The sequence below is a fragment of the Cnephaeus nilssonii genome (assembly GCF_951640355.1).
Source record: "Cnephaeus nilssonii genome assembly, chromosome: 2".
NCBI classification, from domain to species: domain Eukaryota; kingdom Metazoa; phylum Chordata; class Mammalia; order Chiroptera; family Vespertilionidae; genus Cnephaeus; species Cnephaeus nilssonii.
This window is the reverse complement of record NC_137073.1, coordinates 115,335,314-115,351,755: the sequence shown is the minus strand read 5'-3', so window position 1 is coordinate 115,351,755 and position 16,442 is coordinate 115,335,314. Positions and strand designations below refer to the sequence as shown.

General features: G+C 52.6%; 1 protein-coding gene across 2 annotated transcripts in view; it reads right to left on the bottom strand.

The window, feature by feature from the left end:
- RAB3C (RAB3C, member RAS oncogene family) overlaps positions 1-15,849 on the bottom strand; it is a gene marked incomplete at both ends in the record, with an annotated part of 43,055 nt that extends 27,206 nt beyond the window's left edge. Inside the window, 2 exons of one of the 2 annotated variants that reach the window (XM_079761770.1) lie at positions 4,925-5,152; positions 15,721-15,849. In XM_079761770.1, coding sequence (XP_079617896.1) covers positions 4,925-5,152; positions 15,721-15,738 — 246 coding nt within the window. Of the gene's footprint in view, positions 1-4,924; positions 5,153-14,825; positions 14,850-15,720 lie in introns of those variants that run through there. The other variant, XM_079761771.1, reaches the window with a different exon arrangement.
- Between the last annotated feature and the right edge of the window lie 593 nt (positions 15,850-16,442).

The following is a 16,442-nucleotide window of genomic DNA, read 5'->3' as shown; positions in this document are numbered from 1 at the left end:
CAGCCACACCGTCCAGGCCCCATTCACCCCCTTCTTTCTTCATTGATGTAGCTCCTTGGGTCCCTTTCCCTCCTTCCCTTTGGCATTTCCTCCCACAACCTGCCACGTCCCAGCCACTTCCCTCCTTCCCCTTATCTCGACGGCGTGATTCTTGCAGCCCCGAGAGGCACTGTGATAAGGCAGCATGAGAACTGAAAACTGGAAAATCTAATTTGTAGTGTCAGCACTGCTGGTAACATCTCTGTAGCCCCGGCCAGCCACCAACTCTGCCCACACCCTCGGGCCTCTGCCTGCCACAACTGGGGTCCAAGACTCCTGCAACCATGTGGGCCCTGCGGTCGGTGTGGGCCCTGCGGTCTGTGTGGGCCCTGCGGTCTGTGTGGGCCCTGCAGTCTGTGTGGGTCCTGCGGCCGGTGTGGGTCCTGCGGCCGGTGTGGGTCCTGCGGTCTGTGTGGGTCCTGCGGTCGGTGTGGGTCCTGCGGTCTGTGTGGGCCGTGCGGTCGGTGTGGGTCCTGTGGCCGGTGTGGGTCCTGCGGTCTGTGTGGGTCCTGCGGTCAGTGAAGGCCCTGCGGTCGGTGTGGGTCCTGCGGTCTGTGTGGGCCCTGTAGCAGGTGTGGGCTCAGGTGCTCCCCAGGTGAGGTTGGCCCACTCACTTCAGTTCTTGGTGCGGATGGGTTACTAGAGTGAAGCTGGCCCTGCTGATAGGTTTTCCCCAGGAAACCTCATGAATAACAGTTTTCCTTGAAACTCATGGGAAGGGCTAACTCATATTCTTAGGGTCATTGTTTCAATATTTCCAAACGGGCGATGGGGAAGAGAATCACTGTTGACATTATTGACGCTAAGGCTTCTGGGGCCTCCCTGACCAGTGCTGGGGAGCTCGTGGCGGGTGGTGACTGAGCACAGGCCGCCAGCGTCCCATTCTGGCTCTGCCTGCGACCCGAGGGTCACAGCTGGGATCCGTGTCCCTCAGCTTCCCTCTACGAAATGGGAACAGCACATAATGCTGAATAACAGGGCTGCTGTTGAGCCGGGCACCTGGTCCAGCCCAACGTGCGTTTCCACGGCGATGTCAGCCATTTGCTTGATGGGAAGCTCTGGCTGCCGCCTAGCACTGGTTCTACATGCCGACCTGCTGAGCCTGCACGTGACTAAGTCACAGATACCAGACCTCCACGGGGCCGGGCATTCAGCCTCAGGCTCTAGCTCAATGGAGGACAAGACAGCACTCACAGGCGGCACCGGGCGGCTCCAGGCGGCACCCAGGGCTCCAGGCTGGGCGTTCCACCTGCAGGGCTCCTGGCCCTTAGACTTCCCGACGCAGCTGCCTCTTTTTAACTGAGTTTTAACTGCACTTCCCACACTCACTCTGGTGGTTGCTTTAACTGAGTTAAGTCTAGTCATCAGCCACACTGTGCCCACGAGGGTACGACACGCAGCCCGTCAAATTCAAGGCATGGTGACCAGGAGGAGGACAGCTGGCACTGCTCCTGTGTCACACACCCTCCTGTGGAGGAAGCCGAGCTCTGCTCAGGGGGACACTTACGGAGGAGCCCAGGAAAGCAGTGCGTGGAGGTACCAGCGTCCTCCACCCTCGTGGTGCTGTGCTCTTGACAACCAAGGACACGGTTAACGCCAGTGTTGACTTCATTGCTCTCGTCCCCCAGGAAACTGGCTCTGGTGTCTGCGATGCCCGGAGTACACACGAGCGGCAGCATTGACGTGAACCCGAGAAGGTAATGAACGGGAGCAGGAAGCCTTTCAGGAGCCAGGTCACAAATGGGCGGTTAAGCAGAGCCCTTAGGAGGCCCCTGCAATGCCTGGAAGCTGGGGAATCACGACGTTCAGCCCTGCGTCCACCTGGAGCCCCATCAGGCACTTGAGTGCATGTTTTCTCCTGGGAGCAATTTGCCTAAATTTGCAAACGGAAATGTGACAGGTTGGCCAAAGGTCCGTCTGACCAGCTAATTACCAATTACATACGAGCGGGACCTGCCGCCTGTCCGTTGAAACCTTAGATTCTCAGGCACGGGTGAGGGGAGGGTCCACTAGCAGGTGATGGAAGTCCTGGCCTCGAAGACCACCGTGCTGTGAAATCCGTGTGATTCCCACACGGAGGCCTTCCCGTGGCCTCAGGGTGCAGGACACCCCCATTCGGTGCTGCCGGGCCAGCTCGGCCCTCTGCTGCTGGTGACGCCTGTGGCTGTTTTTAGGGCCCAAGTAAAGTCTAATTTTTTTCTCTTTCCACGTTGTCTTCAGGAATTGTTCTTCTATTTAATTATTTCATGAAAATTAGAATGCAAGTTGCATTGGCTACAATGTTACCAAATTGTGAAGGCTGGATGCAGATTATGAAGTTAATTAAGACAACAACCATCAATTGTCATCTACATCAAAGTGTTTCCCCTGACAAAGCAAGACTCTTATTTCCCACAAATCAGTGCTCTCCTGGGAAGTAGTAGGTGTAGATAACAGAACATGTTGTGAAAAGCTGAGTCAGATAGTAGCCTTGGGGTATGAGCTGATGATGTGTGACCTGCAGTCGAACCCAGGGTCGTGATGAGGAGGGGATAGTGGACCTTCAGCGCATGGAGAGGTGGGAGCTGAGCTCACAAGTCATCAGATGCAGTCGGAGCTACTCGAACTCTTTCCCGCCTGTCAGACTTTACCTCCTCGCTCGCTTATGCGAGAAAAATAGGAAAAGCCCTGCTAATTCCAGTGCGAGGAGCCCAGGAAATGTTATGAGAAACAGGGATCTGTCTGGACAACACAAGAAGAGGCGGGGGAAGCACCCTAACTGGTCACCTCGTATCCACATGCAGGGTCCCTACAGCCCAGGGACTGAGAGCACCCATTGCCTCATCTCCTTCTCGCCGACATTACCAAAGAACTCCCCCACGTTTCTCTTCCATGCAGTCTCTTCTTAAGAATGGGCAGACTTCACGTATTAGTTTCTGCGTTATCATTCAGAATTCAGAACACACTTTCCTACTAAAACATGTTATGAAGAATGGTCAGTGGAGCTACACAGCCAACATAATTCATAAGTTAGCAAAACTACTGCATTTTTTCTTAAAAGAGGAAGACGGGCCTATTGGCTAAAATGCAACGACATAGTTTATGTCTCCCCCAAAGGCATCCCTCTCCCGCCTCCTCTCCGTCTTTGACAAACGCAGTGACGGTGGCCGACCCCTGCTGGGCCGTGCACCCTGCCTCTGCTCCCCGCTCACACCTGCGTCTCTGCCACCTGTCCAGTAGGTACCAGACAGGAAGCTTCCCACACTGGGGTTCACTTCTCAAATGCAAACCCCCAATCCAGCACCCATGCCCCAGCCCCTCCCTCACCGGGCGATCCCCTCTGCCCCACCCACCGGCCCACATTACCCTGGGCAGCACCGTCAGCCAGGACCCCGTGCCCGGGGCCTGCTGAGACATGCAACCAGCCAGTCCCAGTCCCTCCTGACACTGCCACAGGGGCTCCTGCCACAGGCTGTCGCCCTCTGCTCCTGACCCTCCTGGGGATTGGCTTGGGATCCGTGAGTACAACGTGTGGGTGGCGTTGTCTGCTGAGCTGTCGGCCTGACCACCCTTAAGTAACGCCAGAGCCTCTATTTTAAAACACCCTCTTCCCCTCGGTTCACGTTCCCCTCCTGCACCCGATGGTGACACGGCTTCTGCGGATCGTGTGGTGGGGGAGCTGGTGGCCAGGAGCACACAGTGGACAAGCAGACGGCACCTCTGGGACAACAGACCAGCACGGCTCAGCCCGGGCCCTGTGGGTGGCCGCCCTGGCCCTGACCACCCAAGGACACGCTCCTATGAGCTCAGCCAAAGCTCAGGAGTGAAGGCAGGAAGGGTGCCGGTGAGGAAAGAGACGCAACAATGAGAAAATGCTTGTGATGACTCTTAAGGACACATAATCCTGCTGCCTACCTGCTGCATGCACTTCACCCTGTGAGCTCTAAGCCAGCCTCCAATTACTCAGAGCCAGCACCAACTTCTGGATGTGAACAATGCAGACCCGTGCTTTCCTGGGCGAAGGGAGCTACGCAGCATAGTCACCTGCACACAGTGTGGCCACATGCACAAAGCGTGGCCGCCTGCACACAGTGTGGCCGCCCGCACACATGGCTGCCTGCACAAGCCCTGGCAGGAATGGCCAGACTGTACTGCCAACTCCTCTAAGCCCAGGGCTCCCGTAGCGGTAACCCAGACGCTGATGACAAACACAGGAGAGATGCTCAGTGTCGGAGGCTGCGTTATTTGTGATCGGCTCACGGGGAGAAATCCACTCCACACGGCCATTCTCGAGGCCTAACTACTGGTCCCTCATCTCCCACCTGACCCTGACCCCGCTGCCCACCTGCATTTCTTCTGTCTCTCACTGGCCACTCTGATTCACCCCAGCAGTTTGGTGACGAATCCCTGGTCTGTGATGGAGAGCAGGGAGGCCGCTGGTCTCTAAGCCGAAGGAGCACCCTGTGCTCAGGGGAACCGTTTAAATAAACGTTTATTCCACCTGCTTTGTTTTCTTTGTGTGGATAAACACAGCTATGAGAGCTGAGCACACCGAGTCTGTGAAGTGTAAATCAACCTCATCCGAGGTTGCAGCTGGGCTTTTTGAAGGGACAGGCTTCTTTTCCCTGCATTTGGTTGGCGCTTGCGTCCTGTGGCATCAAAGGTGAGACCCACTTCACTGGTCTGTGGGTTAGAAAGGTGGTGAGGAAGGATTCAGCTGCTCAAGGTCACAGGGGTCATGAGGCCGAGCAGACCGACCGCTCCTCCCCCAACACAGTGGCCTGCGACGGGGCCATGGCGCGGAGATGGGCAGGAGCCATCCCCGAACACGTGTGCTGCACGCCCAGGACCAGAGCACACGTGTGCCACACGCCCAGGACCGAGCACACTCAGCACAGCCACTTACCCAGATCTGAAGCTTGATTCTCTTCTCGTTCTTGAACACAGTCTTCACTTTGAAGTCGATGCCCACGGTGCTGACGAAGGCGGATGTGAAGGAGTCGTCGGCGTAGCGGAACAGGAAGGAGGTCTTGCCCACGCTGCTGTTGCCGATGATGAGCAGCTTGAACATGTAATCAAAGTTCTGGTCGGAGGAGTCTTTCTGGCCAGACCGGGCGTCCTGAGCGGTGGCCATCTGTGGGGGAACAAGGAGGGGTCAGCAGCGCCCGCTCACATGGGAGGTGCAGATGTCAGGCCCTGGGGACGAGCAGTGGCTCTGTCCCTGAGGCGTGTCCATGGCCACGGGTCCCCTGCAAGGTGGGGCAGGCCCACAGCTGCCCAGCTGCGCTGGCCCTGGTCCCGCGCGGCACTCAGCCGACCCGAGCACCGAGGGGACGCCCATGGGCGACAGGAAAAGCAAAGATGTGAGGGAGGCTGGGCAGGTGGGCTCCGACACCCCTCCCCACTCTCCCCACCCCCCGAAGGCAGCACCGCGGTCCAAGCGGCAGGAGCTGCTTCCCGAGGACCAATGGCCAGAGGCTCCCGGCTCCTGGGCAAGCACACCCCAGGCGTCTGTTTCATCGATTCCTGTCGCGTAACAACAGCGGCCGAACACACGGCAGATCTCCCAAATCGAGAACAATGACGATGGCAAGCACATACAGTTCACACAATGTGCGGGGAGCCGTCATTCCTTTGCCCTCACAACTGCCCAGGGGCGGGGCCTCGTTATCTCCGCTTTAAAAGGAGAGCAGGAGGCTCAGCAGCAGGGAGCAGTGCGCTGTTTCCCTGACACGTCCTGGAGGCGTGCGGCAGGCCCTCCGTCCTGTCTCCAGCGAGGACAGGACTGTCACCTGGGAAAGACGGAGGGGGAGGCTATGCTCTGGGAGGGGCATCAACGAGGAACCCCACCTGGATCAGGCCTCGGTGCCCCCCCTCGTCCCCCGCGTGCCCCGGTTTGTTATTGTGAGTCTGCACCTCACTTCCCTCTCTCACGTGAAATGGAAGAAATTGTGACCTCACTTGGGACACGTGGGAAAGTCACGCTCGTATGGAGCAGACGTGCAGAGCACTGGCCCAGCACAGAGAATGCTCTGTTGTTAATCACACGTGCCTCTCAGAGGCTGTTACTTCTCTCTCTTTTTAATGATCGTCTTAACATCCACGGAAACCAAGCAGCCTTCCTTCCCAGTGCCATCTGGCTCACACAGAAGAGGCATGTGGAACGCTGAGTCACATACATTTTCCTGCCCCTTTTCTGACGCGAAGAATTCTCCAGCGATCGCCACTGGTCACCGGCGCCTATTTTACGTCATTGAAATGGAATGAAATAAGCATCCGGTGCCTCTGCCACACGTCACAGGCGCCCATGGTCACTGCTCTGGACAGGCGGGCACCAGCACGGTCCTCAGGGCAGAGAGTCCTCAGGGCAGGGTGAGGCCACACCGTCCTTTCCATTTCCCACAGAATCGGATCGACATTACAGCTTCCTGGGGGGGGGGAGAGAGAGAGAGAGGCCAGCGGACAGGGGGCAGACGCTAGAACAGAAGAGTGCTCAGCCTCTCCCACGCCAAGGTTGTTGGGGTCAGGTGTACGTGTGTGCGCGCATGTGTGTGCATGCATGTGTGTGCATGTGTGTGCGTGTGTGTGTGTATGTGTGTGCTTACAGACAGCTGAGGGCCACGGAGAAAGGGAGACGGTAAAATAACATATTCCCTTTCGACAAATACTTACTGCCAGGAAGAGAACACAATTGTGTGTGTGAGAATAAGGACCAAAGAAAGCCAGTCGATGTATAAAATGCTGATTGCACTCACACTTCTTCACTAAGTACAGGCGTAGGCATCTCTCTTTCTAATCCAAGTAGCCACACCGAGGTCTCCAGTCACGACGACGTGCACAGCGTTGGCCAGAGGGAAGGCCTGGCCACTAAAGGGCAGGTGCCCCCACTTCCCTTTCTGGCTCAGGGCAAACCCCCCACGAGCTCCAGCCAGGACAGACTCCTGGACGTAACCCTGACGTCAGGTGAGCAATGGGGTCTGGCTCTGAGGCCGCTGGCACCCAGACCACCTGGTGGCTGTGTTGCCGGCACATTCCTGCCGATGTCCTCTCAGCAGGGAATTCTCACCTCATGCAGCTGCTGAGCTCAGCCAGCCTGCGAGTGCCTTTGTTGGGATCCTGTCACCATCTCTTATGGAAACCAGCCCAGAGCCTGGTTCTGGGTTGCCACGTGCAGTCAGGCACAGTGAGAACACACACCACAGGCCCAGGCTGCTCACTGCTCAGCCTGACAGCGACCAGTGACGGGGGATGCACCTGAGCCCCGCTCCTCAAAAAGAACGTGATAAATTCTCTGCTGCTGTTACTCCCAAATCTTATTCCACAACTGGATGCTTGCAAACCTGCAGAAAGCGAGGCCTCCTCGATGCACAGACTCTGAGTGTGCAGGTTTAGGTGGAGAGAATCACAGTGCACTTTCCCCCGGACAGGACTGTGTTGTTCATCCTTGCGGCTGCTAATGCTCTGTGCTGGGAGCAGAGAGGAGGGTGGCACAGAGGGTTCGTGGGCACAGAGGGCTCGGGCGAGGGAGGCAGAGCTGCGGGGATGGGGACCCCGAGCCTCTGAAGGGCTAAAGAGAGGAGTTTGCTAACAACTATTCTGGAAGATTTTTGTTACTATTTCCTGATTTATATCCCCAATAAGACTCACAGAGAGCCAAGAAGCTGTGCATGGGAATGCATGTGTGTTATTAAGCTTTAGAATAAAGTAAATCCTGGCTCAGAGGGTAGACAGAGGCTGGCGCCTTGCTGAGAACAGAGACGAGGCAGTTTGACGGGAACGTAGAGGGAATCACAGGCATTCGCGGAGCGAGTTTACTGACGCCCTACACACCAACTCATGCGGACATTTTCCACATTTTCGCGGAAAAATAGAGCTAAAATCTGGAAACATGAATAGGCATGAAGTAACCTCCCACAGAGCAAACCAGATTTCATAAAATATATAGAGAAGGTAACTCTTTAAATTCCATTAATCTTGAATTAATTTCCAACAAAAGCACCACAGAGTAAAACGAGTCTTGAGGGCAGTGCCACCTCCCTCACCCCGGCCCCCTTCCCAGCACCCGGGCTCAGGAGACTCTGCCCTGCCCTTCCCACGAGAGGCAGGAGGGAGCCAGCTCTGAAGCAGCCTATGTCATGGCTAAACAACTGCAATGCTAAACCTTTCTTTCTAGGATTTCGGTGAAAATTCCCTCCTGTAGCTTCTGCCGGCGGTTCCTCTCCCATCGGAGGGACCCCTGGTGTCTCAGGGACCAAGTACGGCCCCGAAGCGTCATCTGCTCCCGCTGGGGGGTCCCAGCGGCGAGGCTCACACGGACATCTCTCCGGGGTCGAAGCCCCGCGTGTGGTCGGCACAGGGGAAGTGTGCTGTTATGTCCTAACATGCGTGACTGATTGTAAAGATTCCTGAAAGGCTCAGCACTTTTTCACATAAATTGTCACACACACAGGTCTCCCCCATCCCGGCCCATCCTTGTGCAATTTATTTTTAATGGAAATGTCAATCTTTATATTGACCCTATTATGTTTTCTTTTGTTTGCTTTGATCTGTGATTTAATTCAGATCTGATCATTTTATATCCTTTCATAAAAAATAGTAGTTATCCATTCCATATTTGTGTCATTTATAACTTTGATCAATACGAATTTAATATATTCATTGAAGACCCTGATCAAAATGCAAATCAGATAGAAGACAAAAAAAAAAAAAAGAATTTGTTACGGTGTTGAATCTGTACATCCATGCATGCAACCTCTACAGTGGAGGTCTTCTATGAGGAATTGGCCATCTTGGCACAAATCCTTCACCCTGGGCGCTGAGCTTTGCAAAGGGTCTGCACACTGGATGCCAGCTGCCCAGACAAGCTGAGTTCTGGAAACTCTCCCCACCCCACCGGGGGAGAGGCGGGGCCCTCTGCGGGCTGGGGTGTGGTGGGACCCCTTGTAACTCCCTGTCAGACATGAGCAGGTCCACCCAGTAAGAAGAAGGCACTGTGTCCTTCCTTTTTTTTAAATTAATTTCAGAGAGGAAGGGAGAGGGAGAGAGAGAGGAACATCAATGATGAGAGAGAATCATTGATTCGCTGCCTCCTGCACACCTCCTACTGGAGATTGAGTCTGTAACCCGGGCATGTGCCCTTGACTAGAATCAAACCTGGGACCCTTTAGTCCACAGGCTGATACTCTATCCGCTGAGCCACACCAGCTAGGGCAGGCAGCATGTCCTCAGAGCACAGCGGGGTCCTTCTCAGCCAGCTGTGGAAGGTGGCCTTGACCTTCTCCATCAGCCATTTTGAAAATAACACAGCTGTACTCTGCTTCCCTCGCGCCAGGAGAAAGCACTGGAGCTGCAGGCGCTGCATCCACACTGGAACCGCGGGATGAAGAATGCCTCTCGCAAGAGTCCCTTCCCGACAACAAAGTAAGAATGAGGCATAATGGACACACCCAGCACTATTCATGGAAGGAAAACCTCTCTCAAAAACACCTAGTGAAATACTCTAAAAATTCCCACTGAGGGGAACCAAATTTTAATATTAGTAGATGTGTTTCCCAAGAAATAGTCATCATTCAATACTTAAAATATATTAAATGTTATTTTTAAATATTTAAGCTCTCAAAAAAATGCCTCCAGAGATTTTCTATAAAGATTCCTTCCAAGATTTGACTTTGGGTGGTAAACTCATCCAAATATATTAAGAGTATGAATATTCAAGCTACACACTGGCAGAAAATATTTTAAATATACTTAAAGAACTAATTTCAAAATTTTAAAGCTCTCCTGCAACTAAACAATAAAAGGACAGCCCCTAACAGGGTCAAAAGGCTGAACAGATACGTCAGAAAGGGAGACATACTGATGGCCAGGAAACAGATGGAAATATGCAAAGTGTCACTAGTCATCAAGAAAATGCAAATTCATGTCACAGGGGGACACCACAGAACACCACGAGGGGGCCAACATTAGAAAGGCCACTGACACTGTCGACACTGTCGTGGATGTGGGGCCACCGGAATGTTCACGTTGCTGGTGGGAGGGTCAAGCGGGAAGGTCAAGCGGGAAGGTCAAGATAAACGGGGCTCCAGGTTTCACTCTTCCTTATACAGTTGAATATGCACTTACCCTTCACACCAGCAATTCCACTTCTAGGCATTTACCCAAGATATATGCAAACCTTGTGTTATAGAAAGACCGATGCAATAATGTTTACAGTCTTCATCATAATAGCCTCAAACAGGAAATTACCTCAAGTCCATCGACAGAATGGCAGATTGATACAACCGTATAATACACATCAATGGAACGGAGTGAATTATTGATAAATGCAACAACATTGGATCCTCGAGACTATTCTGAGCAAAATAAACTGGACTTGAGAGTGCCTGCTGTATGTTGTGCAGTATTTTGATATTGCATGTTTTATGGAACTACATAAAGTTCTAGAATAGAACTGATTTAAGTGAAAAAAGTTAAGACTATTGTGTTAGCGGATTAACTGGAAAAAGAACATGAATGAAGGAAGTTTGGGGGTCGGTTGGAGATGTTCTGTATCTTTAGAATGGTGAGTATTACAAAGCTGTGTCCATTTACCAAAGTTCATCAAAGTGCTCACGAAAGATTTTTGCATTTCAATGTATATGAATATCTCAAAAAAACATAAATGAATGAGAAATGCTGAAGATCTACGTCATTCCAAATAAATCTAAAAGGTGTGATCATCACAGTCACAGCATCCTTGGCAGTAAACGGTGACCCACTACAATGGTGCCTCTAGCCCAGGAGTGGGGAGCCTTCCTTCTGCCAAAGGCCAATCGGATATTTATAACATCATTCACGGGCCATACAGAATTATCAACTTAAAATTAGCTGCTATAGCTGGTCAAACATTTAATTAACTCACCCCTAATGCCTTGGCAGGGCCAGACCCAATGAGTTCACGGGCCTCCTGTGGCCTGCGGGCCGGACATTCCCCACCCCTGCTCTAGAACCTCGGAACCCAGTTAACGAATGAAAAGGGGGAAATGTTTAACCCGCACGGCATGTATTTCAGGTGGCACAACTGTTCATACACAGTAAGCTGAGTGTCCTTGGTGTCAGAACAATCACAGGAAAACCCATCCCTGAGCATGAAAATATCGATCGTTCCTGGAATATGATGGTGAGGAAAGGAATTTCTAGTTCCAGCATAAGCTTAAAATGGCAGGGAGGTTGTGGTTACGCATGTAATGAACCGCACCTTCTTGGACTGAAATGTGGAACTGGAAAGTCATTTCACACCAGAGGTTTATTTTTGCTATAGGTTAACTCTTTCTATCCTCACAGAGAGTGGGCACTTCGGAAATTTGCTCAAATGGAGGAGGAGCGTTTCTCAATGTCAACCAGGTTTTTCTCCGTTTCTGTAAGGGATGGGAACTAAATTCCCATTTCTTATAAAGATAAAGGGATCATCATTGAGGCTAGACAGGGTCAGAAGTTCAACAGTAATGAACTGCAAGAGTGCTATGTACTTTTCATGGTCAAATGAAACAATGACCGTTAGTTCATCAGTTTTTCTATACAGCATGACTGTATTTAATAGCGAGTATGGCTTTTCACCTCAACCTCATCTTCAGCCTGCATCTATATTCTTTCTTCAATCCTCCTCATTTTAGCCAAACAACCTCTTTTATTTTTATTTTGTTTTGACACCCTGCTTCATACATTGGGTAGATGTTTTCCTTTGAAATTTGCCAAATAGTCAGAAGGCTCTGCATTCTTCTTTATCAAAAAGCTTGTGGATAACAAAACTGAAGACTAAGCATTTAATGAGACAATGGATTCATCGCACTTGGTCCTGTGAGAGCGTAAGCAAACCTGAGGAAATTAAAATCCAGGAAGCAAAAGCCAGCGTTTTCACAACACTGGCCCTTCTGAAATGTTGGTGTACTTCACACGTTTGTTTTATAAACAGAACATAGAGGCAATTTTTCTTTCTTCTGAACTGAACGAAGGGATTAATTTACATCAATAGAGCCCTCACTCTGCACAATCCTCTTCCGTGTCTTCTTGGGGAGCCCAAAATCACAAAAGGAAGAACCTGGGCTGTCCAGACAGAGCTCTGGCAGAGTCGAACCTGCCATGTTGGGAAAGTTCTTTATTCTTAATAAGCCGCAGTATTGTGGCTGTAATGAGAAACGGTGACCTCTAGGACTGCTTTATATTTACACACACACACACCGCGATCTGAATGCAAGGCACAGTGGTGCTTGGTGCAGACAGAGCTCTAAATGAACTGGAATTTGTTCAGTTGGCTCCTGAGTCAAATGACAGTTTGTCCATCAGTCTTTGCCTCGTGTCGTGAGCGCTGCTCCTGCCCAGGTCACTCGGCCTCCGGATTGGTGCAGGCACTGAAGCAGCAGGCACACACTGACCATCTCCTGCACTGACATGCGAGCCCATCACTTGGAACACTTACCCAGTGCAACTCCTGGTTATTTAGTTATGAAGGAAATACAGGTACCAAGTGTTATCACTGTACGTTATTTTAATAGTCACTATAAAAAGCAATTATTATCCATCACTTTGCATCAACTCAAAGAGCAATAGTTTTTGTTTTTTTAAATATGCCTATATCAAAAACAACTACCTTGAACAGAATACCTTTAAAAGACCTTATATAATTTCCCAAGGCTTCTTTTATTTAAGAAAATAAACAAGTAAAATAGAAAATCAACAATTAAAGAGCTCATTTTGTTTCACATCAATAAATGAACTAAATATTTTTAAGTGGTGAAAAAAATCTCAAGATAATGTAACTATCGGATGAGATTTTGCTTGTTACTCATATTCCAGAAACCTAAGTAAAATTTGGGACATATATTTAAAATAATGATGTAGTTCATTCAGTTTTAAACAGAAAGAAAAAGAAATGTCAACTATTTATCTCGTTGCATTTTCATATATCAAAGTCTCCCAGAATGGGATCGTGCTTCAGAAGTATGGGTGCTGAGATGTTATTAGCACTTAAGAAATATAAAGCATGTTTATAGGTTTTATTCTTCCTATCATTATGTTTGAAAACCTGATTATAATGAAGAGTGGGTTACCCAAAACAACAATTTACTTGTTCAATTGAATCAATGAATGTGCTTTAAATAAATATACTACAGAAAATTAGTTTCTGATTTCTTAAAATGTACATATTATTCATGATAGTTTTGGGGCATTTAAATTTTTAAAATCTCAAAAATCTAGTCCAATGAATAAAGTATACCATAAATATGAAAATAACTGCATTCTTGAACAAATTTATTCATCGCCTATTTTTATATTAATTCTTCATTTAAGTGCCTACTATATAGTTATATGAAATAATTTAAAATATTTCCTAAGGCATTAATTTCATTTAATTTTGTAACATTTTAGTGACCCTCTAAAGATCCTAAGAAACTCTTGTACAAAAATAAAAATCAAGATGCAGTGTGTTTTCATAGTTTATTTTGACTTCAGTGCATATAGGGGGTTGACTTAACTACTACCCATCTACTTGCAAACTCTACTGTCAATGTTTACTTCTAATCAAATACAACTAATTGAGCCGGTTAGCTCTTGGCAGGATCGCCAGCAATGGCAGATTATCATAAGCCAATACATGCTGATTGCCACCGCCTGTCCCTTTATTGTCTGTCCAGACTGTTTTCACATCAGTTCCTAATGAAAAGCCAAGTCACAAGCAGAGGGGCAGGAAACACACAATGGGGCTCGCGTCCTCAGGAACAAATCAGGTTTTCAGTAACTCACAAGGCAATTGGAGGGCTTCCATCGTATAGCCCTTCAACAAAGAGATCCTGCAGATTGGGTTTTTCATTAACAACCCAATCAGTGTCTACCTTAATGCACATGGCCTATAAAGCAGATGAAAGGCAAACAGAGGCATATGCTCAACGCCCTTGGTTCATGAAGAATATCACTGGAAAACGTTTAAGCAGGAATTAGGGTCAAATATTTATACTGTTGGGTTTGGCAGCAGAGGTGGGTTCTCGGGAGAGCCACCCGTCGCAAATGGAGAGCGGCACTCTCCTGCGAACCCGTCCCCCAGGCCTTTCAGCTGCGCGGGGCTGGGAAACAGGCTGGTGCCCGGTTCACTGTCTTCGCTGGAAAACAACACGTAATCGCGATGCTCAGGCGCCCGAGTCCAGGAAGCCACCCCAGGGGGAGTGACGGGGCCGAGCGCACAGCTACGGCTCAGCGCTGGGGGGAAGCAGGGTTTGGGGGGGCGGGCAGGAGGGAACCTCTGGGGTCAGAGGTGAAGGGCAGGGTTGAACCTGCCCAGTCAAAGGTGAACCTGCCGGGTCAGAGGTGAAGGGCAGGGGTGAGCCAGCCGGGGTCAGAGGGCAAAAGCCTCTCGGGTGCGCCAAGCCCTGAGCGCCCTTCCCCAACTCCCACCCCCCGAGCTCGGACGCGGTGCGGGCCCTGACCGAGGACGGGCCGTAGGGACCATCACACCGCTCCCCCCCCCCCCCTTCCCGCTCCCGGAGGCGCTCGGTCGTCCTGACCCCGGGACCGCTGGACGCCCGCTGGTCCGACGCCCGTGCGCACCCCGCGGCCACAGACCCGAGGAGACGATGACACACGACCCCGCGCCCCGTACTCGGTTCACCGGCTCACGGGCGCGCTCGGGTCCCTGCGGAGCCCCTCATCCCGGCACAGCCCGCGGCGCGGGGACCGTCTGTCCGCGGACCGGGTCGGAGCCGGCTCCGCACAGTGGCCACCTGGCCCGAGCAGCCCCGTCAGTCCCTCCGGAGGTCGCCCGCTCCGCACAGACCCACCTGCACGGGAGCTTCGTGCCTCATTGTTCTCGGTCCTCGCTCGCGGGGACGACGGCGCTGGCCGGGCACGCGCTCCCCGCTCCGCTCCGGGTCCGCCGACCCGCCCGAGATCAGCACCGGCGCTGTCCCCTCCTGGGGCGCATGCGCATTCCCTCCCGGCACGCGCGCGCTCCTGGGAGTTGTAGTCCGAGCCCCGGACGCGTCCTGCGAGCCTGCGAGCCGGGAACTACGACTCCCGGCGATTCAGCGGCCGGGCCGCCACCGCCCCCCACCGCCCCCCGCCGGCCCGTTACTTCTGCAGGGACCGCGCTCAGCCCCGCCGCCCGCCCCTCCCCCGGTGCGGGCGAACGTGACCCCAGCTCGGCTCACTGCAGGTTTGTGGTTCCCACTGTATCCCCGGGTAGGAAGCGCTGCCCGGGGCTAGAGACCAACAGAAACACCCAGGACCGCTGGACGCCTGCGTGGGTCCCACTCTCCGCCCTGCACCTGCCGCCCCGAACCCAGAAAGTTTATTCCACAGGCAAGGGGGCTGGTGTCATATTGTCACCCCAAAACACGGGGAGAAAACAACGGGCAGCACACACACGAGCAAAGTGGGTGCCCGCACCATCGCGTTAGGCGCGCGCGCGCACACACACACACACACACACACACCCGCTCACACGCACTCACACTGGCAAACGCACACGCTGACACGGACACACCCTCACACGCCTTACACTGACGCGCGCGTGCACACACAGGCACACACACGCGCGCTCGCACACAACTACTCACGCACACGCGCGCGCGCGCACACAACGCTCACGCGCACACACACACACACACACACACACACACACACACACAGGTCCGGAGGCGCTGTCCCGCGGAACCCCGGGGCGCCCTCGCTCACCTTCCCGCACAGCTCCATGGCGGGCGCGGCCCCTTCTCCTAGTCAGGCTCTGGCCACCGGAGGCGCGGTCTCCGCAGGAGGCGCAGACACACGCGCAGCACAAAGACGAGGTGGGGGAGGATGACGGAGGGAGAAAGGGACGTGGGCGCCCGGCTGACGCGGACAGAAGGCTGGTTCCCTGGGAGGCCCGTGCCGTCCAGTCTCCACGCAGAGAACTGGCTCCCAGACCCGCGCCCGGGGCGCACCGAGCGGGCAGCTCCGCCCAGCCCGGGAGCGGGGCTGTTCACCAAAGCCGGTCCTACAAAGGGAGCACGCGCATCGCTGGAGCCAGAGCCGGCACGGGAGGGCAGACTGGTCCTTCATCACGTGCAGGCACTCCTCCCACAGCTCACATGGTTTCACTATTGCAGCCACCTTTCCTCTTGGTTGGCTAACATGTGTGACCGCCCTGTTCCCTGCACCGCCTACAGGCAGGTCTGTCCCATAGGGTCGTGACGCTGAGGTCCAAAGGGATTGCTATTGGAGGAGGGGTGGGGAAGGAATGAACTTGAGGTAGTCCTTATTCTGGGTGAACAGGTGCCCAGGGAACATCAGGAATTCTGTCAAAGAAGAAGGGAAGAATGTTGGAAGGCAGCGTAGTCTCCACCCAAGGCACAGGGGGACTCTGGGAAAGCTTTTCCCCTTTGCAATGTGACTGAAATGGAAAAGCCTGCGTAAACATT